Raw genomic sequence first — 21726 nt, 5'->3', positions numbered from 1 at the left:
CCCTGCCGCCCACGTGAAGCCGCCGAGGCCACCCCAGCCAGGCCGCGGCTGAAGCCGAGGCCCTGCTGCCTGCACGAAGCCCGAGGACGTCCCGACGAGGTCGAGACCCACGTCTCGACCCACAAAGCTGCCTGGGCTGCCCGCACAGGGGGCGAGACGAGCAAGCGGGCGGATATTGGGTGTCAGGACCTGCAAAGGCACTTTCAACAGGGGAAGAGAAAGTAAAACCAGAAGCGTGCTTGAAGTGGCTTTCACCTCTTCATCGCAGGGTTAGCCTAGAGTCAGGCTGCCTCTTTTAATGATGTGCAACTCCAGGTAGCTTTCCCCTGCAGAGAAAACTGCTCATTCTGTGTTCCTGATGCGGAAGTGTATAAGTTACGGGGAGGGGTGGGGAGAAAAAAAACAAACAAACCAAAACCATAGATCCCTGCAGGAATGAAATAAATGTGGTCAATAATATGAATGAATTAATGTTTGATACAGAAATCAGAGCTGGAATGTGCTGGAAGAGCCCCTTGCTCTCTTCCAGGTCACTTAGTTGTTGTATTTGGCACAGAATTAATTACTTTCTAATTTTTTTTCCTCCTTGTATTTTAGACTATTAAAAAACTGCAATGTGGTTTAAGCAGTTCAACAAAGCAGGTTCAAGTCTTACCAACTAGCTGAGTCTCTCAAGATTCATAGAACATATACCATTGGCTAATTTATAAACTGTCAATTTTGGCATAGTTATTACTTAGAGAGCTTGATCCTGTAAAAGCTTCATTAAAAAAAGTGTTGTTCTTATTATGGAAGAGACTTGAGGGGTTTTTGAGGGGCTTTCTAAGAGTTCTTGGGATAATTAAAACAATTCTGTCGAAAGAACATACTCCTCACAGATTTACCAGATTTATCTGGACATAGAACTAAACACTACCTCCAGATTCTGGAAAAAGTTGGAACCTTAATGGTAGGCCAGTTGTTTTTAGAGTAAGCAGGTATACCCTGCCTGAATATAGTTGGTTAACACCCCTTCCTTCAAACATAAGCGGCCACTCCATCCAAACCAGAACATGAAGACTCAGATGAAAAGCAAATTTTGTTTCAAGATTAGGAATGAGAGAAAAAAAGTAGTAAGAAATAATCAAACTCTCAAAAGATGACGCCATAAGAGAAAGCATTTTAGCACTGTATTGAATTTTTGTTTTCCTTATTACAATCTCGTGGTAGCATTTGGGCCACAGGCCACCTCCCAAAAATGCACCACAGAAAACTTCACAATTCTGTGACTTTGGGTAAGTTGCAAATTATTCATGGGTAAGGCAAAATATTCAAGTTAGAAAGCTCATACTCTTTAGGTTACACTACTGTTCATAGGGAAAAATATTTTTAAATACTTACATATTTAATTATAGATACATTTCATGGGAGTTTTGCCATATACATATTAAATATGATATATTTTACTCTCACTGTGTCTTAGAAATAACTTGTAATAGGCTTGGGGGGAAAAAAAAAACCCACAAACAGAAAAGGTGTTTGCTTCTGAAAGGAATGAATGCCAAAATTTGCGAGACAGCATAGTTTGCAAAAGCTGTTTCCCAAACCACGCCTTTTGGTTTCTTCCCACACTTCAAGTATACTATTAATGCTAGAAACTGAAAATGGCTCAGAAGTTCAGCTCAGAGTGATATGCTTGCATATTTCCATTAGTGACTTAAAGAAAGATGGTGTATATAGACCTAGCAAAAGCATCTCATCATTTGATGAGTGTTCAAAACTAATGTTGAGATACTATATACTACCAGATGTCTTCACTTCTTTCTTTTTGCGGGGACCTCAGTCAAAAGGAGTTGTTTGGGTTGTTTCCCGTATTTGTAGAAGGCTCCCCAAGTGAAGTGGTATTTCAGGAAGATTTTTTTTTTTTTTGCACAGTTGTGAATGAATAGTGGGATAATTCTGAAAGAAGCACTGCTGAGCAAAGCTTCTGTTTTTCCTTCACCCCTCCTCTCTTCCCCTTTTCTCCAAAAAGCATGAAACTGGCTTAAGTCTTGTCTACACATAATGGTGTACTCAATTGTCTTCTATGTAGCAAACAGTCTTACAAGTGCCCATTACAAATTATGATATAGTTGGTGAATTATTCCAGTATTTGCACTCCAGTTAGAATGAACAATAGTTTTGCTTTTCAATTTACATTGTTTGTGGCATCACATCTGTTTTCTGAACTATTTTGGCAGGCACCCAGCTGCATCCCCATTCTGCACACTCCCTGACTAGTTGATCTATTTGTTTGTGTGCCCTCTGCCCTGTTAAAATTCTGGTACGCAGCCAGGTTCTGCCTATTTGTATTTGCAACCCCTGAGAGTCAGCATATCTAGCATTTTGCTCTAGTCTTGTATCTTGTCTTCTTGTCAGGCTTTCAGCTGAAGCCTGGCTTAGATCCTAATTTTTTTTTTTAGATGAAGGTGTGGGAAGCCTTAGGGCACAGATTTTCATCTTTCTTTAATGCACTAAGGCTTTTAAGGGTCTAATCTATTTGGATGACAATCAGCATGCCATACTGGTTGCTCTGTATTAGAAAAAAGCTATGAAGAAGATGGCCTGCAAGAAAGAGGACAGAGCTGCAACTGAGGGGCATCAGCAAGCTTTAAGAATGGACCAAGAGGAACCGCATACATTTCAATAGCAGAAGTGAAGCCGTGCACCTGGGTCAGAGTAACTCCATGTATCAGAGCAAGTTGGAGACAAGCCTGGCTAGAAGTCAGCTTTGCAAGAAGAGAGCCTGGGGGTCCTGATGAGCAGCAAGTTGAATATGATTCCTCCAGTAGGGGCCAGCTTCATACTGGGCTGTGTTAGCAAGAGCAGAGCCAGTAGGTCATTGGAAATTATTATTTCCCACTCTATTCAGCACATATAAGCCTACAAAACCTGAATACCATGCCCAGCTTTGAGTTCCATGCTGAAAGAAAAACCTGTGAGTTCAGTGGAGGACCACCACACAGGGCAGGAGCACATACAAGGAGATACAAGCGCATGCAAGGCAAGAAGGCTGGGTTTGTTCAATACAGAGAAGAAAAGGCTAAGGGGAGAGCCAGTTGCCATTTTTTAAGCTATCTAATGGGTACAGGAAAATGTAGAGCCAAACTCTTCTTTGTGGTGCACAGTGCCAAGGATGAGAGGCAAGCATCATAAATTGCAGGAAAAGAAATTCAGACAGGGTAAAGAAGAAAACAAATTTCATGGTTAAGCACTCAGTTTTCCGATTATTGACAGGGATGGAGATTCTGCACTTGACTAGTGTCATGGTTTAACCTCAGTCAGCAACTGAGCACCACACAGCCGCTCGCTCACTTCCCCCTCTGCTCCCGGTGGGATGGAGGAGAGAATTGGAAAAGTAGAAGTGAGAAACTCGTGGGTTGAGATAAAAACAGTTTAATAATTGAAATAAAATAATAATAACAATAATGTAGTAATAATAATAATAATACACAAAGCAAGTGATGCACGATGCAATTGCTCACCACCCACCGACCGATGCCCAGCCAGTCCCCGAGCAGTGGCCCCCCCGGCCAGCTTTCCCCCAGTTTATATACTGAGCATGACATCGCATGGTATGGAACATACCTTTGGGCAGTTTGGCTGTGCCCCCTCCCAGCTTCTTGTGCACCTCCAGCCTTCCCAGTCAGTAGTGCATGGGAAGCTGAACAGTCCTTGACTAGTGTAAGCACTGCTTAGCCACAACTAAAACATCGGTGTGTTATCAACATTATTCTCATCCTAAATCCAAAACACAGCACTGTACCAGCTACAAGGAAGGAAATTAACTCTATCCCTGCTGAAACCAGGACAACTAGGCAAGGCTCTCAGCATCCTGACCCAATTTTGAAGTTTTCCCTGCTTTGAGCAGGAGATTGGACTAGAGACCTGCCAAGTTTCTTTCCAGCCTAAATTATTCCACAATTCTAAGAAAGCATGGGACTCCCATCAAGCTTGAACCACCTGTCCATATGGCAGTAAGCTAAACAGATTTGGATACCCAACACCAGAAAGCTCTAGTTTATTTTGGGCACAGCTGATGCACAAGAAAATATCACTATCTGCATAAAACACCTCTGTAGAGATGTAACTGACAGCCACAAGCTCTTCAATACAAAAATGTCTGAGTTTCCATAGAAACTAACTTGGATAATCCTTCCTGTATCCAGCCATTTCTCTACAGTAGAGAATCAAGGCTGTCAGCACAACTGTACAAAAAAAACCCAAAACCCCCACACTAGTGAGCATCACTGTGACATGGATGCTAGTCATAGAAGAGGTGAATACTTGTCTAGGTATGTATCATACCATGCAACACCAATAACAGACTTAAGCGCTGTCAATTATCTACACTATGTTTAAAGCACAGGATCAGTGCACAGCATATCTCACCAGGGAATAAAGGCTGAGTATATCTGTAATGGCAGCAGGATACATCCAGGACATACGCCCTGACCCAGCTGCTGGGAAGTGCTCCCAGGTACAACACAGATACATTCTTAGGGAAGCAGGACTCTCTTCTCAATCTCGGGAAGCGTATGCTGTAAGCTGTATGAATTCCCGCTCCCCAGAATGTTCTTTACTGGAACAGCACACAAAGACCTTGGTGTAACAGTTGCTCTGCACTTACAAATTCAGGTAGGACAGACACTGCGTTCTCTTTACCACATCTATTTTACCATGCCTTTAACTTTTCCTTTCCCCATACTAATTGAGCTATGCCATTCCTATACCCTGTGTTCTTAAAAGGATGAGGATTTTCAGTGGGCGCAAGAGCAAGCCAGCATACCAGCCTCTCACCATTTTGCCATTTCAGTGATCAAGTCACAATTCATTCCCTGAATTCCTCCTGCCCAGTGCGAACCTCCTCGGTCATAAACCACATATCTTTGCTGTGAAAGCAAGTATTCTGTCATTGATCAGAGAGGGGACTTTTAAAAAAAAACTGAACCACAACTCTTTTCATGTACAGATAAGCAATTATTTCAGTTGAATAATCAGAAGCCTCACTAAGACTTGTACTTTTTCATGTAAGTAATCTGCAGAAGCATGTTGTGGTAGTGGAATTTGAATACAAGACAATCACACAGAGCTATCAGCAAGCCACTGAGACATTGTAGCTTCCACTGTGGACAAAGCTTATTACAAGAGACCACTAGTGATACAGTGGACTTTGAATATAGTACAGGAAATAGAAGGAAATACTAGATTTCCGTCATGCTCCCTCCATGTCTACTGTTGCAAGGCATGGCTGCTTTCTGCTGATTCCTAAATGGAATCCAGGCACAGAATATAGAAAATTTCAGTCTATTGAAAAAGAGCAGTCATGTCCATCTAGGTACCTCTGAGGGTTTTGTCGTTTAGGGGGGGGGATTTTTTGATTTTTTTTTTTAACTCCTTGATATGAAGTGACCTAACAGTGCATATCTTCCTACATTAGCATTATCTATAGAAATACACATACAATTACTGATTTCATACACCTCCTTCCTCTTTATGTACTGGGCACTCAATTGTAGTACCCTAAAATTAATCACTACATTAACCTATGTCCTCTAAAAGACAAATGCAAACCAACGTAACTGCAGTCTCAAATACCTTGTGCATCTAGCTAAGAAAATCTCTAGTGTGGTTTTCTCTGCAGTTTCAAAGTGGTTGGAACAAGGACTTGCCTTTCCTTGTTTCTGGAGACAGCATCCCACAGCACACGAGACAATACTTTTTATGTTTGCTACTGTTAAAGCAGCACAGCAAACAGAAAGAGTTCCTCGTTTCTTCCCCCTTAGGATAAGTCCTGCAATACTCAGCTGCTGAATCCCACTGTTAACAGCTGACCAGTACTGAGAAACTTGCACAAGAGGAAAGAAAAAAAAAAAATGTACTACTGAGATTTCTAGAAACTCGGCTTAGTCACACAGAGAGAACAGAGAGGCCTCAAGAGCATCCTCCAAGCCCCCTTTCTGGTAGAGAGGCTCAGGATAGAGGGAACATAACTGCATGGATCAAGGGACCGGGCATTTACATTAGCTAGCAAGGGCCTGCCTACAGCTCCTTCATTTACAGGGACGGATATGCCAGCCTGTGAAAATAGTGTCTCAAGCCATAAAAGCCAGCAAAGTTCATGAGTGGTCAGGAAGGAAAAACAGTAAATAGAAGGTTTTCTGCAGCATGCAAGAAGCTGAACAAACCTGCTCTGTCTCTCCATTCAGAGCAGTACTGCTTGTACTACATTTAGCTTTTTTTTTTAAAGGACAATAAAGATTAAGAAAACTACAAGTTTGAGGAGATGGGGTTAAATTATTTTCAGCTAAAAATATACAGAGATTATTCAGTAAAGCTCCTTGCTATTTTTAAGATTGATGGACACTTAAGAGGCATAACAGTTCCTAGATACATTAACAGTCATTCCCCCCCACCCAGCTGGTACACCACACATAAAATAGCACACTTCCACTGTTCGGGCTACCAGATTTTTAGACAGTAACAAAGGCACAAAGCTTACAGGAGAAAGGTCACAGTTAGACCACACAGCCTGAGAAGCAAGGTGCTGTGCCAACACCAATACCCCTCCCCAAATTCACAGTCAGCATTTAGAACAATATTCAGAGACATACACTAAACTATCAGCTTACCAAGCATACTGCATTTAATCCAGAAAACTTGAATGCCAAAGCCACTTTTCTTTCAAAGAAGCCCACAACACAACCCCACTAACCCTCCTTCAACAGCCACTCTTTGTAACTTCCCTACCCACCCGACCCCAGCTGCTGCTTGTACAGCTATTACAAAGGTGAGGGCACTCAGTAATCAATCAGCTAAGCAAATCTTGCTGGCCATCCCCTGCAAGCCTTCCTTGTCTTAAAGGTCTTGTCTACCAGCTCCTAAGACTACCTAAGTATGAGTTACGAGGCTTTCCTTGGCTTTTGGCTCAAAAAAGAGGACTTAACCACCTATGTCAGTCAGACATCATGGATTAACACCATAAATGCTCACCTTTAATTTTATAAGTAGGCAACAATTCATAAAAATCACAGCAGTGAGAATTTTTCTGGAGTAGTCTGTTACCACTGGTTAAAACTATGACAATAGGCATTCATACTTACTTATGAGCCTTGAAGCCAATTGAGGAGAGTAGGGAGATACACATGACAGGATATAGGTTCTCTGAGTAGCCACAATGTAATTAGGAAACTTCATGTATCCGTGTACAAAATGAGCTTATGAGTGCTGGCAAGTTTTACACATACGCTGTACCTGCTCACTAGTATTCCACCCTTTTTCCACAGCAGCATCAGTATTCAACCTACATACCCAAAATTGGTTAGCAGCAAATAACTGTGGATGGCAAAATACTCACAGGTACAGTGATGAATTTCCATATCATAGTGGCTCTGTGCTCCAAACGTACAAGGCAGCTTTTGTATTGGTGTACATTTATGAGTGACCACCCTGAGGATAGTCCAGCTTGCAGCTTGGCAGCCAAGATGCAATCCAGGGGCAAAAGTTGAGAACGAGAAGTAGAGACTGCCAAAATTCAGAAAATAGAGCTTAGCAAAATACCTGTAGGCTCAGCTGTTGACTAGCCAAAAATCAGCTGTGGAGGATGGTTCAGCTGCACTCCCAGCGTCTACATTTGACCACACTGGGCTTACCACAGGTGAGCTAGAAGAGCTGGTTTGGTCAGCTATTGCTAACAGTTGTGGGATAATTCAAGTCCATAACTAGCAGTGAGATGAACTCCCTGCAAGATCTCCAAGACAGCCCCATTTGTCACTGAAAGCTCTGCAGATACTAATGCTCATACAGCTTCAGAATCCCTGAATTATTTCTATTTTTTTTTTTTAATTATTTACTCTCTTTCATAATACCATTTGATCTTCCTGGTTCCAGTTACCATATTTGTAAAATCGGATCCCTTCTGAGGCTTTACTTGCTGAAAGCTTCACCCACTTTCTGCTCCTTTTTAAGATCATTTGGATACAGAATGTATTCTGAATAGTAAGTCTACAGTTGTATTAATTAAAGGTAGATTTAAATAAAGGCTTGGCATGATTATACAGGTTTCCCAATCTACCCTGCATGTATCTCTCTCTATCTCTCTCAGGAAACCCACTCCCCTACAATACATTTTTTTGCTAACACTTGTTACATGGGTTCAATGGCCCATGTAGTTTTAATATATCTCACTTTTTTCTCCTTAGCCTCTGTTCCACCAATGGCTACACTATATGACGTGCTATAAGATTGCATCAAAGGTCATGCTGTTTTGCCTACACAACAGTCGTCTTTGAATTCAGAAAACAGTTCATTTGTTACGTTTACTTCTGCTTTTTGATGCAATGATTTTACTCTCATAGAGACTTCTTTTGATATAGCTCTCTAAGTTGCTGAAAAGATGCAACCTTTTTTTGAGCATTAACCACATTAACTCTGGAGTGTTAACCACATTAAACCACATTAACCATTAATGTGGTTTATCTGAATCTGTTCCTCATTTGGAGCATATCTCACCCTACTTTGCTTTTGCAGCATTTATTCCCTTTTAGTGAAATGGGAAATTTCTGATCAATGTCTAGCAACACTCACTCCTTCACTTGCCTTTCTTACTATATTATCTCCCTTGCCTCAATCCATCACTTTTAGTATTCCCCAGGAGCAAATCAAATGATACAGTAATGTTTTGTCTGCTTCAAAAGCAGTCATCTTATTTCTAGGAAAAGCATCTACCTGTCATGAAAAATAATCCATTACTCATCTCTTCAGCTGATGATGGATAGTTTCCCCTGTATAATCGACCTGAATGTGCTCCCTAGAAGGTTGTCTCATCAGAGCTCCTCTTCTGAGCCTGTTGTCTTGGTTTTGCTGGCAAAGAGCAGACAACCATTAATATGCTTTTTCAGGGTTTTTTCCATCCCATTTACCATGCAATGCCACCTAGCTTCCTTTTGGTTTGGACAGTGTAGGGTAACTTCCCTCAGGCAGCACAGTAAACATTTTTATATTTCTTGGTGTCATCCAGATAGCTCCTTCCTCACTGAGCATACACAGAATACCTTGCAGTACTTTGAGAGATTTCCAATGCTGCATTCACTGTCTATGGCTGGCACAATTAAACAATGGTTCCATTTCTTCATTGTTTGTTTGGATTTGCTGGGTTTGTTCTGCTTTTGCGTCTCTGACTGCTGATAACCCCTTGTGACTATCCCTTGTGCCACTAAGCTATTTCCCAGGCCGCTGGAGGAGAGGCTATTATAACTGTGTCTTAAGCAGCCATATCAGCTAAGTTATTTCCTTTTGCTAATGCTTTTTTTTTTAATGTGCTCTGACAACTGGATAGAGTCTAAGAGCTCTAACTGGTACAACTTCTGACATTCTTCAAAGACAATGGGAAGGGTAAATTACAGGATGGTAGAAGAGGACTCCTGAGCTTTTGAGAGCTTAACCATAGACATGAAACACAGTCACTTTCAGCTAGCTTTTTATAGGTGTTTCCCCATGTGCCATAGGGGACCTTCGTACAGTGTCAATGGCAGCCCTAGAAAAAGGTACAGGATAGCCTTCTATAGTGCCTACGCTGGAGGAAATACCCTCTTTCTGCAGGGAATCATGGTGAAGTGAAAAGCAGTTGTGCATGCTAGCTTGAAGTTGTCACAATAAAGAAACTCACTTTGAAGCCTACAGTTTCATATAGTACTTTATAGAATGATAGATGGAAATGTGCTCAGCTAAGGAAAATGAAAAAGCAAAGACAGGGAGAGAGGAGAGCTTTCAGATTCTGGGCTAAAATATCAAGAGAAAGAGTGAAGGTGCAATTTATATTGCAGCAAAGTTATCTGAGGATATTAGGCAACTTGGAATTTGGCAAAAATTATGTCAGTTTTGTTCTTTGTTATAAATTATGCAGAAATGCAAAGGAAACAAGGGGTTCTGGTAATGGGTTGGGAAGTGAAACTCTTGCTAAGAAAAAAAAAATCCCCACATGCTACATACTCTGACTCTTGGACTGAAAAGAGTCAGAATAGTTGTTTGAAAAACCATGTTCTGCCAGTTTGGTGTGCTGATACACACCTGTCTATTTCCAGTATCATCATACAGGATAATTTCTTCAGGGTAGAACTGTCTCTCCATTGACTGAAGAGTTGGTTTGATTTATTTACTGTGACAGGCGGGGGTCAGAGGACCATTTGTTAAGCAAAAGGCACAAACCTTTGCTGATTCTGTTGTCTCACAGATTTCGTTCTGCTACAGCTGGTGGCTGAGCATTTCTGCCTGGGATGGCGGAGGATCAGGAGCTGACTCAGCCACACAAAGCTCAACTCGAGCCCTCCCTTCAGCAGCGCACCAGCAACACATACCGCAGTGCAGAGCACTCTCAGGCCTTGCTCAGTGGCTTGGTATCTCTCCGAGACAGCAGCATCCTCTTCGATGTAGTTCTGGTAGTGGAAGAGAAACCTATTGAGGCTCATCGCATACTTCTAGCTGCATCCTGTGACTATTTCAGGTACACTTCAGTACAGCAGTAACAAGCATGTGTCTGAATGTTACTAAAACCTGCACCATCCAAATCTTCTGTCTTGGCACGCTGCTTCTGGATGTAAAATTAGACCCATAAGATGGAGCTGAATGTGTTTCAAAATACTAAGTATGGCTTTATTCATCTCTCTGTTATCTCTCTACAGAAATAAAGCTCTTGTTCCTGCACACTGAGCTTACCTCCACTAAATTCACTGCCTGTGTGTGGTACTTGGAGGTATATAAAGAGGAGAGACTATCTGAACAGGTGTCTTCTGCATAAATGCCCTCTGGGTGGCTTTAACCTATCCTTAGCATTGTAAGACTTTGCCCATTGTGGTGATCATTTCATAATACACAAAAAGTCACTGGAAGTGGGTCACTCCTCTGTTACGTGCCTATAGTGTGACTCGCTGTCCATTAAATCAGGCAATCCCCTAGTCAATTTGACTAGCAGTTTCTTGAACTGACTTTATTTTCATAGAGCGAGCAAACAAATCCCAAGGCAATCCAGACAGACTTCTAACTGGAGGAAGAACTGCCCTAGCTTAGAAAAAATTCCTACAGTCCCAAGTTCCTCTGTTTTTTCCTCTTCCTCCACACCCAGAGTATCTGCTTCTGCCCATTGACTATCCATATGTACTGAGTCTGTATTCAAGTCCTTCAGCTGTGAATGATACCTTTCAGATGGCCCCTACTGTTATCCTGCAGAATGAAGAGTATTACTTTCTTAGGTCCTAAAGGCCTGTACTCTTTGTATCATTGGCTTAGAGAAGAGGTAATCCCATAAAAGTGTCTGGCTAGGTTTTTATCTTTCTGAAAATTTTTTATGTTCCCAGGACAACATAAGATAAGCAAACTGAAAATAGTTTCAATGCAAATCTGCCATAGCATGTGCCATTGTCTTTTTTACAGAGGAATGTTTGCAGGAGGACTAAGAGAGATGGAACAAGAAGAAGTTCATATTCATGGCATCTCCTACAATGCAATGTGTAAAATCTTGAACTTCATTTACACTTCTGAGCTGGAACTCAGTGTGAACAGTGTACAGGAAACCTTAGCTGCAGCCTGTCAGCTTCAGGTGAGGTACTGGGAGATGTGACAAAAAAGAAGCAAGAAACAAAAGCAACAATGAAAGAAACGGAAAACATGGATATCTGGTTAGATGGAGGGTTAGGGGGTGAATAAGAGCATGGGTCTGATGAGAAGAATTTCTTTGGGATGCTGTATCCACTGGAACTAACTATGGAAGGGTAGGAACAATGAATGAGTACTTGCACATCTCATTTGTGCCAATGGTTTTATTACTTATAAACATTTACCATTTCATCTAGAGGACTATTTTATATACCACTCACTTCCACTGATCTGCTTATGAAAGCTTCCCTGGCCTATGGTAAAGGACAGGGCTTGCTGCTCAGAAATTGTTGTGCTGCTCAAGATCTTCCCCAGATTGAGTCCACAGGCACATAACCTCCCCTGACCCCGTCACTACAGGAAATCCTACCACTATGGTTTCTGCACTAAGTGCAGAATTCATGCGCCTTTAAGACAATTTTTTTTTCTCTAATTTCCCCTGCAGCTAACCGCTGCACAAGGCTTTGGTACTAAATCTTGAACTTTCTGAGTGCTTGCTTTGGTTGGTTTCTACACACTTAGCACCACTTTGTTAGTAGAGGGGCTCTTGGGCAGCAGTTAGTCCTTTATTTGCCAGTAGTCCCTCCTGCCAGATACAACTTCAAATTGTATTCAGAAGACAACACTAAATATTAATTTTCCTTTCAAATGGCTTCCTGTGCTCTTGAGTGATGCAGATATATTTGTTACAGATACAGTCTTTGATACAGTATGTCTATAGTGCTCTGAAAGAACAATTACAGAGTGACTGTAAACCTGGCTTTCACCATGTCCTCCATGCCTTCCGTTTTCATGACTGCCTCCCAGGCAGCCTGCAGCTTGGTGCCATGCTAACAAACCAGGCAACCTGGCTGTCCAGTGTCCCATGTGTCTTGGAAGACATTGCTGCTGCACCTAAAGCCAAACTCATAGGCTTGCAATATAGTGTGGCTAGAAGGTCTATGTTATATTCATCTACGTACCCATGTTGAGTTCTTTTTCTCTGGAGAAAGGTGAATTGTGCACAAGTGAACATGGTGATCAGACTGTGAGGAGAGCAGTCGTCTTGTGGACAACTTTCTTACAGTCATCCCAGGCTTCTGTCATCTGTCTCTTGAGTGTGAGGCAAGTGGTGTCTGAAATGAAAAATCTCTCTCTCTTGCAGATTCCAGAAGTCATTAAGTTCTGTTGTGATTTTCTCATGTCCTGGGTAGACGAAGAGAACATCCTTGACGTATACAGACTAGCTGACCATTATGACTTGAGACATTTGAGTGATCAGCTGGACTCCTACATTTTGAAGAACTTTGCAGCTTTCTCAAGGACACAAGTGTATCGACAGCTACCCTTGCAGAAGGTCTACTCCCTTCTCAGCAGCAACCGTTTAGAGGTTAACTATGAGTTTGAAGTTTATGATGGGGCACTTTTTTATCATTATTCTCCAGAGCAACTGGAGACAGATCAGGTCTCCCTGATGGAGCCCCTTAAGCTCCTTGAGACAGTTCGTTTTCCTCTGATGGAACCCCAAATCCTACAAAGGCTTCATGACAAATTAAGTCCATGTCCTTTAAAAGATACAGTCGCAGATGCATTAATGTACCACAAGAATGAATGTCTTCAGCCAATGCTTCAGAGCTCCCAGACACAGCTGAGATCCGAGTTCCAGTGTGTAGTGGGATTTGGAGGGATGCATTCTACTCCATCCATTGTCCTCAGTGATCAAGCCAAGTATCTGAACCCCTTGCTGGGAGAGTGGAGGCACTTTACAGCTGCACTAGCCCCCAGAATGTCCAACCAAGGGATTGCTGTTCTCAATAATTTTGTGTATTTAATTGGCGGAGACAACAATGTAAGTGGTTTTCGAGCAGAGTCAAGGTGTTGGAGGTAAGATAAGGATAATCCTGCTATTATTTTTATTACCACCCTGTTGCCCATCTCTGAGTCAGTAAGCCAGTAGCGCAGTTTGTATGCTTGCTAGCTGAAAGATTAGGAACAGAGCAGGGGCCTCACTGAAAGAAAATACAAGAAATAAAGAAATGAGCCTCATAGTAACAGGAAGCTTCCAGCAGTGCTTATAGGACAAAGCCAAGTCTGATAGGGTAGAAACAGCTACAAATTCAGGAGTATTACATATGCTACTTTCTGCCTTGTTGGAAGGGGGAAGCATTAAAGGTGTGGGAAGCAGTAATGAACCTAGAACCCTAGATTGTCTAGATGCTCTTGAACTAGGATTTTCTAGAAGTCTTCTGTGTGTAGTTTTGGTCCAAATACAAAGGGATTTAGCTACCAAAAAGGGTTTTTAAATAAAATGCTATTAGTGGTTGATTTTCAAGAATCTGTGTGCGCGATAGCAGCAGTCCAGGGTCCTCTTCTATTCTTCTGTGCCAGGGAAAAGAGGAGGAGGAAGGATCAGGTTTAGACCTTCATGCCCAGTACATTGCAAAAACAGATAGAAACCCGTTTGTCTTTATATTGTGGTCATTTTTACTAGTGTTAGCTGAGTTGCCCTTATTTTATAGCATGCATAGTTTCACTTCACAACCAGTTTTCTCTGTAACTAAAATTCCCAGACCAGATAGATATTTTGATCTGAAAGCGAATCATGAAGTTCACTTTGAGCAGCCGATATTTGGGGAAAAGAATCAAAGAACCCACCGCATATTTATGCCCTTCTTGGACTCTCGAAGACCGAGATTCAGTCTTTGTGCTATTTTTAGACTGTTTTACCTTGTAGAATGGCTTTGTGCAAGCAGAGATTTTGATATATAACCTGACAGCAGTGTATAAGATAATGGAAAACCTAGGCTTTTATAGCATGATTATGTCAGCTAAAATACATCTTCTAAAAATAGAATAAAACAACTTTGCTAATAATAAAATGCTGACAAGGCCAAATTTCACTCCACTTACAGCTGAGCTCAATTTCAGGCAAAGACAGTACAGTAACCCACATCTGTGGTGCTGTCTGGTATTCCAGCAATGATTCTGTGGCTGAATTAATAACTTTCTTTGATCCCATTTTTTTACAAGGTATGACCCGCGACACAACAAATGGTTCCAGATCCAGTCCCTACAGCAAGAGCATGCTGACCTCAGTGTTTGTGTTGTGGACAACTATATATATGCCGTCGCAGGCCGAGATTACCATGAAGACCTGAGGGAAGTGGAGAGGTATGACCCTAAAAGCAACACTTGGGAATATGTGACACCTCTGAAGAAGGAGGTAAGGAGTGCATTAGCCACACACACTACTAGAGTTCCCCAATTCCTGATTTAATCTTTTCAGATGCTTTTCTCATGTGTAGCTTTAAATTTGCTGATATTCAGACGGGAAACAGTAGCCTCTGTATATGGGATAAATGAATATCAAAAAAGCAGAATAATAATACATGTAAATTACATTTTGAGGTTAAATGCTTATTTTTCCTGTTTTCTTCTTGTTTTCCCATGCACCTTTATTGTGTTAATCCTTAAAACCATTTAAAATTGAACACATAACCTCTAGGAACAGGAAGTTCCCATTCCTCCTATGCAGGTAAACTACAGCCACAGTAGTACAAGCTTCTCACATACAGTCCTGACAACATGCTTTACTCCTGATCAGAAGAGATAATGCCCCAGTAAGAACGTACATCAGTTTCTATAGACTACTTAGTTCCTGGACGCAGACATGAGATTGGGTAACAAGCTCCAGTGAAAATAGCTTATGTGATGCAGAATCACATCACAGTCAGCTAATGTTAAGACTATTACTCATTTGAAATACGTGAGTGAATAGCTATCTTTTGTCATCAGTACCATTTATCCTTCTAGAACAGCAATTGCCAAACTAGCATTTGTGACCCCAGGAACCAGGAAACGGTGTAGTGACATGGGAATTGGGGTTACGAGTGGAAAAGTTTGTTCTAATACTGCTAAAAAAGGCAAGAATTTCCATTTTCAGGTTAAAAGTGTTGCAAAGGAGGAAGATAAATACAAACAACTGCTTGATGAATCTTGGTTAGGGAAAAAAACTAAATTCCTGAGTAATCTTTCAAGAAACTATGCTGATTTCTACTACACCTTTTTAAAGCTTTGGGTCAAGTGACCAGCACAAAATAGTATTTGTGATTTCATAATGCCTCTCAATTGAGAATCTCAGGACACCTTAAAAATATAAATATTACTGCTATTTTACAAAAGGGGTGCAGAGGCAGAAGAGGATAAACAGCTTGCATGAGGTCACAAATAATAGATGTGTGTCGATGCTGAGAATAGCAAAAGCCTTAAGATGCAATTGAGTGCTACTAAGTAGGATGCCTTGCATTCCTGATAACACTGCTTGTATAAGAAAAGTCTCCAACAGAAAGGCTTCCACGTAGACTAGGGAGAAAAGTAATAGTATGAATGACCTTCTAATCAAGGAACAATAAAGAACGAGAACCCACTGCAGTTCTGGAATTTTTAGAAATCGTAGTGTATTTCATTCAGAAATCCACACTTACAGCATAATCACCTAGAAAGGAATTGTCTGTAAGAAAATCCTTCCAGATGTTGGTATCTGCATAACTCACGAAGAATGTCACTCCTTTAATGTCTATTCCATACTTTGAAACTGGGAGAAATACATAAATCCAGACCTCAACCTCTTGCTTTCCCATGTGGTGATACAGGTATATGCGCATGCTGGAGCAGCACTGGATGGGAAGATGTATATTACTTGTGGGAGGAGAGGAGAAGACTATTTGAAGGAGCTACAGTGTTATGACCCAAAGACTGACCGCTGGGACGTTTTAGCAGATGGTCCAGTGAGACGTGCTTGGCATGGGATGGCTGCACTGCTAGGGAAGCTCTATGTAATTGGAGGAAGCAACAATGATTCTGGCTACAGAAGGGATGTTCACCAGGTGAGAGCATGTCATACCTGTGTCTTTCTTGGAAGAGTCTGTTTCTGTGGATGCCTGCACTCTGACGTAATGTCTTTCTCCTACTGAGTATGCAAATAAAACTAACTGCCCAGCAACAGCTACTGCACCAGCTCTCCCCCACTCAATTGCAGAACTTGCAATGATTTATTTATTGCTGTCTGTCTTGAACACATTGTCTAACCCACAAAGCATTAAAGCTCTAGCACTTGGAATTCTTACCAATTTTAAAACATCTTTGATGGATAACATTCATTGGCATGCACATACCCAATACGTAGCACATCAACTAAATTTACTTTACATTGTCTTCTCATGTGCATTTTTTTCTAAGTTGAGGACTTTTGAATTACCAACGTGTAATTGCAGGACAGAGTTGTTAAGGATATGTTGGATGGCAATTGTATAATGCAATTAAATGTACAGTACCTGACGATAAGTGATGGCTGGAGAGAATTCTCTTGAGTCTTATTCCAGCTTCTAGAACTGCTAGAGACATGAAAAGAAGACACAAAAGCTAACTGCTCTTTTAAAGCCAATGAAGATGGCAGGATTAAATCTAGCTGAAAAGTGTATCTGAATGATAAAATGGTGCTTACAAATAAAATCAGTTAGCCAGGTAGGTACCAATGAAATCTAAAACTTCCCAACATATGGTGCAGAGACGGCTTAGCAGATTTGTCATATTTGTATGTTCCAGCACATTTTTTCCTAATGCAAACAGATGCATTATGTCTGAGCTTATATTAGCATGTGTCCCCATCTCTTTCACTTTTGTATACATTTTTTGAATGACATACAGCTTTTACTCCAGCAGCAGGGTCAGAAGTTGTGATTCAAAGCTATATGGCAACTATGCAGAGTTTTCTGCTGAGTACTGTACTTCTACTACACAGTGATATGCACTCTCCATTATCAACACCCTGTCAAAAGACTGATGATATTGCATGGCTTCCTAAATAGTTTGCTGTATGGCCAGGCTCTGTCACTAAGATACAAGTTCGATTTTGGCTAATCTCTTTCTTTTTTTTACAGGTTGCCTGCTATAGGCCAAGCACTGATCAGTGGACAAACGTATGTCCACTTCCTGCAGGACATGGAGAGCCAGGTATTGCGGTCTTAGACAACAGGATCTATGTCTTGGGAGGCAGATCCCACAACAGAGGAATCCGCATGGACTATGTCCACATTTACGATGCAGAGAGAGACTGTTGGGAGGAAGGACCCCAGCTGGAGGATGATATTTCTGGGATGGCTGCCTGCGTCCTCACTTTGCCCAGGGCTATTTTAATGGAAACAGAGAAATGGTTCTCAGAATGGCATGCAGACCGTGTGAAGTATCACCTTGACTTTCCATCGGAAGTTATGAGCGTATCAGACTGGGAGGAATTTGACAATTCAAGTGAAGATTAGAAAACTTTAATATTTATTTTTTGCCAGAGGATGAGGATAAGGAAATTAAGGCTTGGAGAAAATACTTAGAGATTTTATATGTCTTTCTTATATACATAAATCAGTATTTAAAGGTTTGAAAAATAAGTGTTCTGCACAAAATGCCATTCACAGTCAATATCTGCCCATCTGCAAGTGTTGTGCACAAAATGCCACTTACAGTCAGTATCTGCCCACCTGCCGGAAAGCAGGATTTTTAAAGTAACCACAGAACTGCCATTTTCCTCCAGTTAAAGTATAGAGGTTCTTTTGCTCTGAAGGAGACTTTTCTCAACCTTCAGCATGGACAGAAAAAAAGGCACAGAAGGCTCAGCTTGACTAGCTTCTTTCCTTCCAGCTTTTAGCTTGAAATAGCTTTTTGAGATTTTTTTTTCCCTTTTCTTTTTGGTAATAAAACTTCCCAGCCAGCTTAACACAGGAAGGTAACACCTAGTGCCTCCCTCCTGTGCCAGGTGTCAGACAGCTTGATTGGTTTTTCAGCAAGATTGAACATACAGAAACAGGAACAGTAGCAAGAAAGTCTGAACCTTCATCTCATCCGGGCATGCAGCCATCTTTCTAACTGGGTTAGAATCTGTGAACTGACACCCACTCCTGAACTTCTATACTGCAAGTTCCGTCAACCCAGTGGAAAGAAGATTTCTAGAAAAAACTCTCTGTACAGAGTATGCCAATCTCATCATTCAACTGCCAGACGCATTTGTTCACAAGCATAAATTAATAAATCATTGTCAGAACTTTTTTCTTTTTAACTACTGTCTCAGTTTTATTAACCGTGATGTGGAGTCTGAAAGTTAGTGAGCTTAATTAGATCCTATAGTACTACATTAGTATCAGTGAGGTTATACCCGCTTGGGAGACAGGCAATTTTTTTCATTCTTTTATTATATACTTTAGAAGAGGATGAAGAAAGCAGAGATTGGTTTGCCACAGCATAAGCAAAAAAGTAATAAGGAGATAACTAGAGGTATTGAAGATTACACTGGTCCAAGACCCTGCAGTAGCTGAACTAATGCCAGAACTACAGCTCAGAAAGATAAGGCATAGTAAATCCTTCCTTCATGAGGCCTTAAAATAATTGGCGTCTGACTACCATCTTGCTTAACATTAGTTTAGAAGCTGATTTAAAGTCTGAACCAGTGTGATACCTGAATAGTATGGGATCCTTCTTCCTGGAGGGTTGGGAAGTAATCAGTGCCACCAGAAAATCATGACAAACTACCAAAAGCTTTTAAATCTTGTAGCAATAATGGGGTTGCAGGAGAAGGGCAAAACCAAAGTAACAATCAGAATGATATGATACTAGTCAAGTATCATCACATCATGACAAATACTGCACATTGACGTGCTACTTTAGAGAAATAGAAGTTGTTCCTGGATATTACCATTACTTAGGGATATTTTGTTTATGGAAACAAAGATTATTTCAAAATGGACCTAGATGACTCTACATTAGTAGAATGGGCTTCTGGAAAAGATTCAAGAGTATTTGCACATTTCTTTTAATAAGCTCAACAGCTTTTTCTTGGTAAGAGGGGCACTTGTTGGATTTTTTTCTCCAGCACTGTCAATTTTTACCTCAATCTCTGAACCTTTGCCAATTGGCAAATAAAGAAAAGACCTGGTAACTGCAGGAAACCCTGATTATGAGCTTCTTCAGAAAATCTTTTTTTGGTAATGAACTCTGAACTGCACATGGAGTCTGGAAATACAGACTTCATTGCACTGCAACATTGGAGACTGATGAGTGTTCCTATTTTGCCTACAGAGTTACTTTTAATGTGTAGGAATTAAATGTAGCCCTCAGATGTAAGGACAGATATCTCTGATCTGGACATCATTAGAACCATTCCTTCCAGACTGCAAGTGTTGCACTGGCAATTTGTTTTGTCTGCAAACAGCAAGTGATTCAAGACTCTTAGTGGTCCAGGTCATATTCTAGACCCAGCTGTTCTAACTAAACCCAGACATCTAACGCAAGTCTAATGCTTGCAGTGCATTTTCCATTTTAACTAGCACTTCTTGACAGACCAGTGATACCCTATGTTATACAAGTGAAAATGTTATCTAGCCTCTTTCAGGATAAAAAAAAAGTAATAATTGTCTGGCTTCTTTTCCTTTTCCTATGTGTACCACTAGAGGGTATTACTTACTATTACAAATAACCAAACTGGTAGGCTAATTCTTAGACTACATAGAATATAAGACATTCATCAGTAATTATTAAACTAAAGAAACATCTTGAGAAAACTCATGAGAGGGGGTGTCCAGCTTCTATCCTATCACTCCTTCTGTGTTTGAATACTGATTTTTAGTCAGGTGATCAGTTTTTTCATTTATCAGTATACGCAATTTTGTGATTGCATTATTTATTAAATGTTGCAGTTGGATGCTGTGCAAAGCAAATCAATGTAAGGCTTAGAATGCAGTTACAAGGAAATTACTTTTTCTTAAAGCAGATCATTTACCTTAGAGAGAAGTGCTGCATTATTTTTTCTTTTTTTTTTAGTTGCTGGTATAATACCCCTAAGTTACATGAACTAAACCTAAGGGCAGGTATTATATATTTGGATTTGGTAAAAACAAAATTTCTGTTGCTTTCACCCCCAAATTCTCTTTTCATCTGAGCGTAATGTGACTGTTGAAAGTTATGGTGTGCACTATCGTACTTGCATGTATTTTGTTTAGGTAAAAAAACCACAGAGTTTAGCTTAGGTCAAACCATCCTAATCATTTAGCAGTAGTTTGGTTTAGTCCAGCATGTACCTTTTCAAACTCACACAGAGGCTAAACAATAATAAAATTGCATTGCTCTAAAATCAGCAATTTTATCTAACTCAGCAGATATAAAGCACTTTGATCTTCTTGTTTACTACAGTTACCTATATAAAGAAATTGTAGGAGAGATTACAGATTGATATGCAGGGCTGTAATTATTATTGATGGGTTGAAGAATGATGCTTCAGGAATTTAGCCTTCAAGAGCCCACTTAAACTTTGTGTTATCTCAAGAAAAACATGTACTCAAAGGGATTTTATGCTGATTACGTATTTTTTTATTTATAAATTCTCTGATCTAAATATGTCAGTCTTGTATCTTACAGTAAAAAGCATTCACTTTTTACAGCGAGTCCTCAGAGACAGTATAGCACAAGGCATTGTGGACAGATGGACAATGAACTAAGAAAGCTTTAAGTTATTTCTGGTCTGTAAGAGAATAGCCAAACAACTCTTCCAGAACTGAGTGATCAAAATACCAACACTTAAACTGCTGATACATTAGGAAGCCCAGAAGAATAAGAACTAGGTTTCTTGATGATCTATTTTCCTATTTCCTGCCAGCACAGAGGTAAAGCTGTATAGGCATATTTGCTAGATTTGTAATTAGTGGACTTGTATCCTGAAGTATTTCAGGCTTCCACATTTGGAGAAGTGATTGTGATTGCTTCAGTTTTTGTTTCATAACTGCTTTCATTACCGTATTTCTTCTCCAGCTGTCTACCTCCAACTCCAACATATCCTTTCCCATTTCCTCATGGTTTAAATTAGGGTCATTAATTTTGCATTGGAAGCATACCCAGTACTTGATTTCAAACAAATAAGGATTCTCATTCTATACCCTTGACAGAAATTTACTTCTTATTTAGAGACCAGCCACATGTAGAATTTATTTGGCATTCAGCCCAACTGATGGGGTCAGAAGCTTCTGGCAAAAGGAAGAAGGA

The 21726-nt window shown here is 40.6% G+C and overlaps 1 protein-coding gene across 1 annotated transcript; it reads left to right on the top strand.

The window, feature by feature from the left end:
• Positions 1–10257: 10257 nt before the first annotated feature.
• Positions 10258–18750, top strand: KLHL22 (kelch-like family member 22). The gene is made up of 6 exons (XM_009330769.1): positions 10258–10519; positions 11446–11611; positions 12812–13530; positions 14677–14869; positions 16299–16532; positions 17586–18750. The coding sequence occupies exons 1-6, from the start codon at positions 10293–10295 to the stop codon at positions 17961–17963; spliced, it is 1917 nt and encodes a 638-aa protein (XP_009329044.1). The 5' UTR covers positions 10258–10292; the 3' UTR covers positions 17964–18750.
• Positions 18751–21726: the final 2976 nt, after the last annotated feature.

Source organism: Pygoscelis adeliae, unplaced genomic scaffold, assembly GCF_000699105.1.
Source record: "Pygoscelis adeliae isolate BGI_AS28 unplaced genomic scaffold, ASM69910v1 Scaffold358, whole genome shotgun sequence".
NCBI lineage: Eukaryota > Metazoa > Chordata > Aves > Sphenisciformes > Spheniscidae > Pygoscelis > Pygoscelis adeliae.
This window is presented reverse-complemented; position numbering and strand designations above follow the sequence as displayed.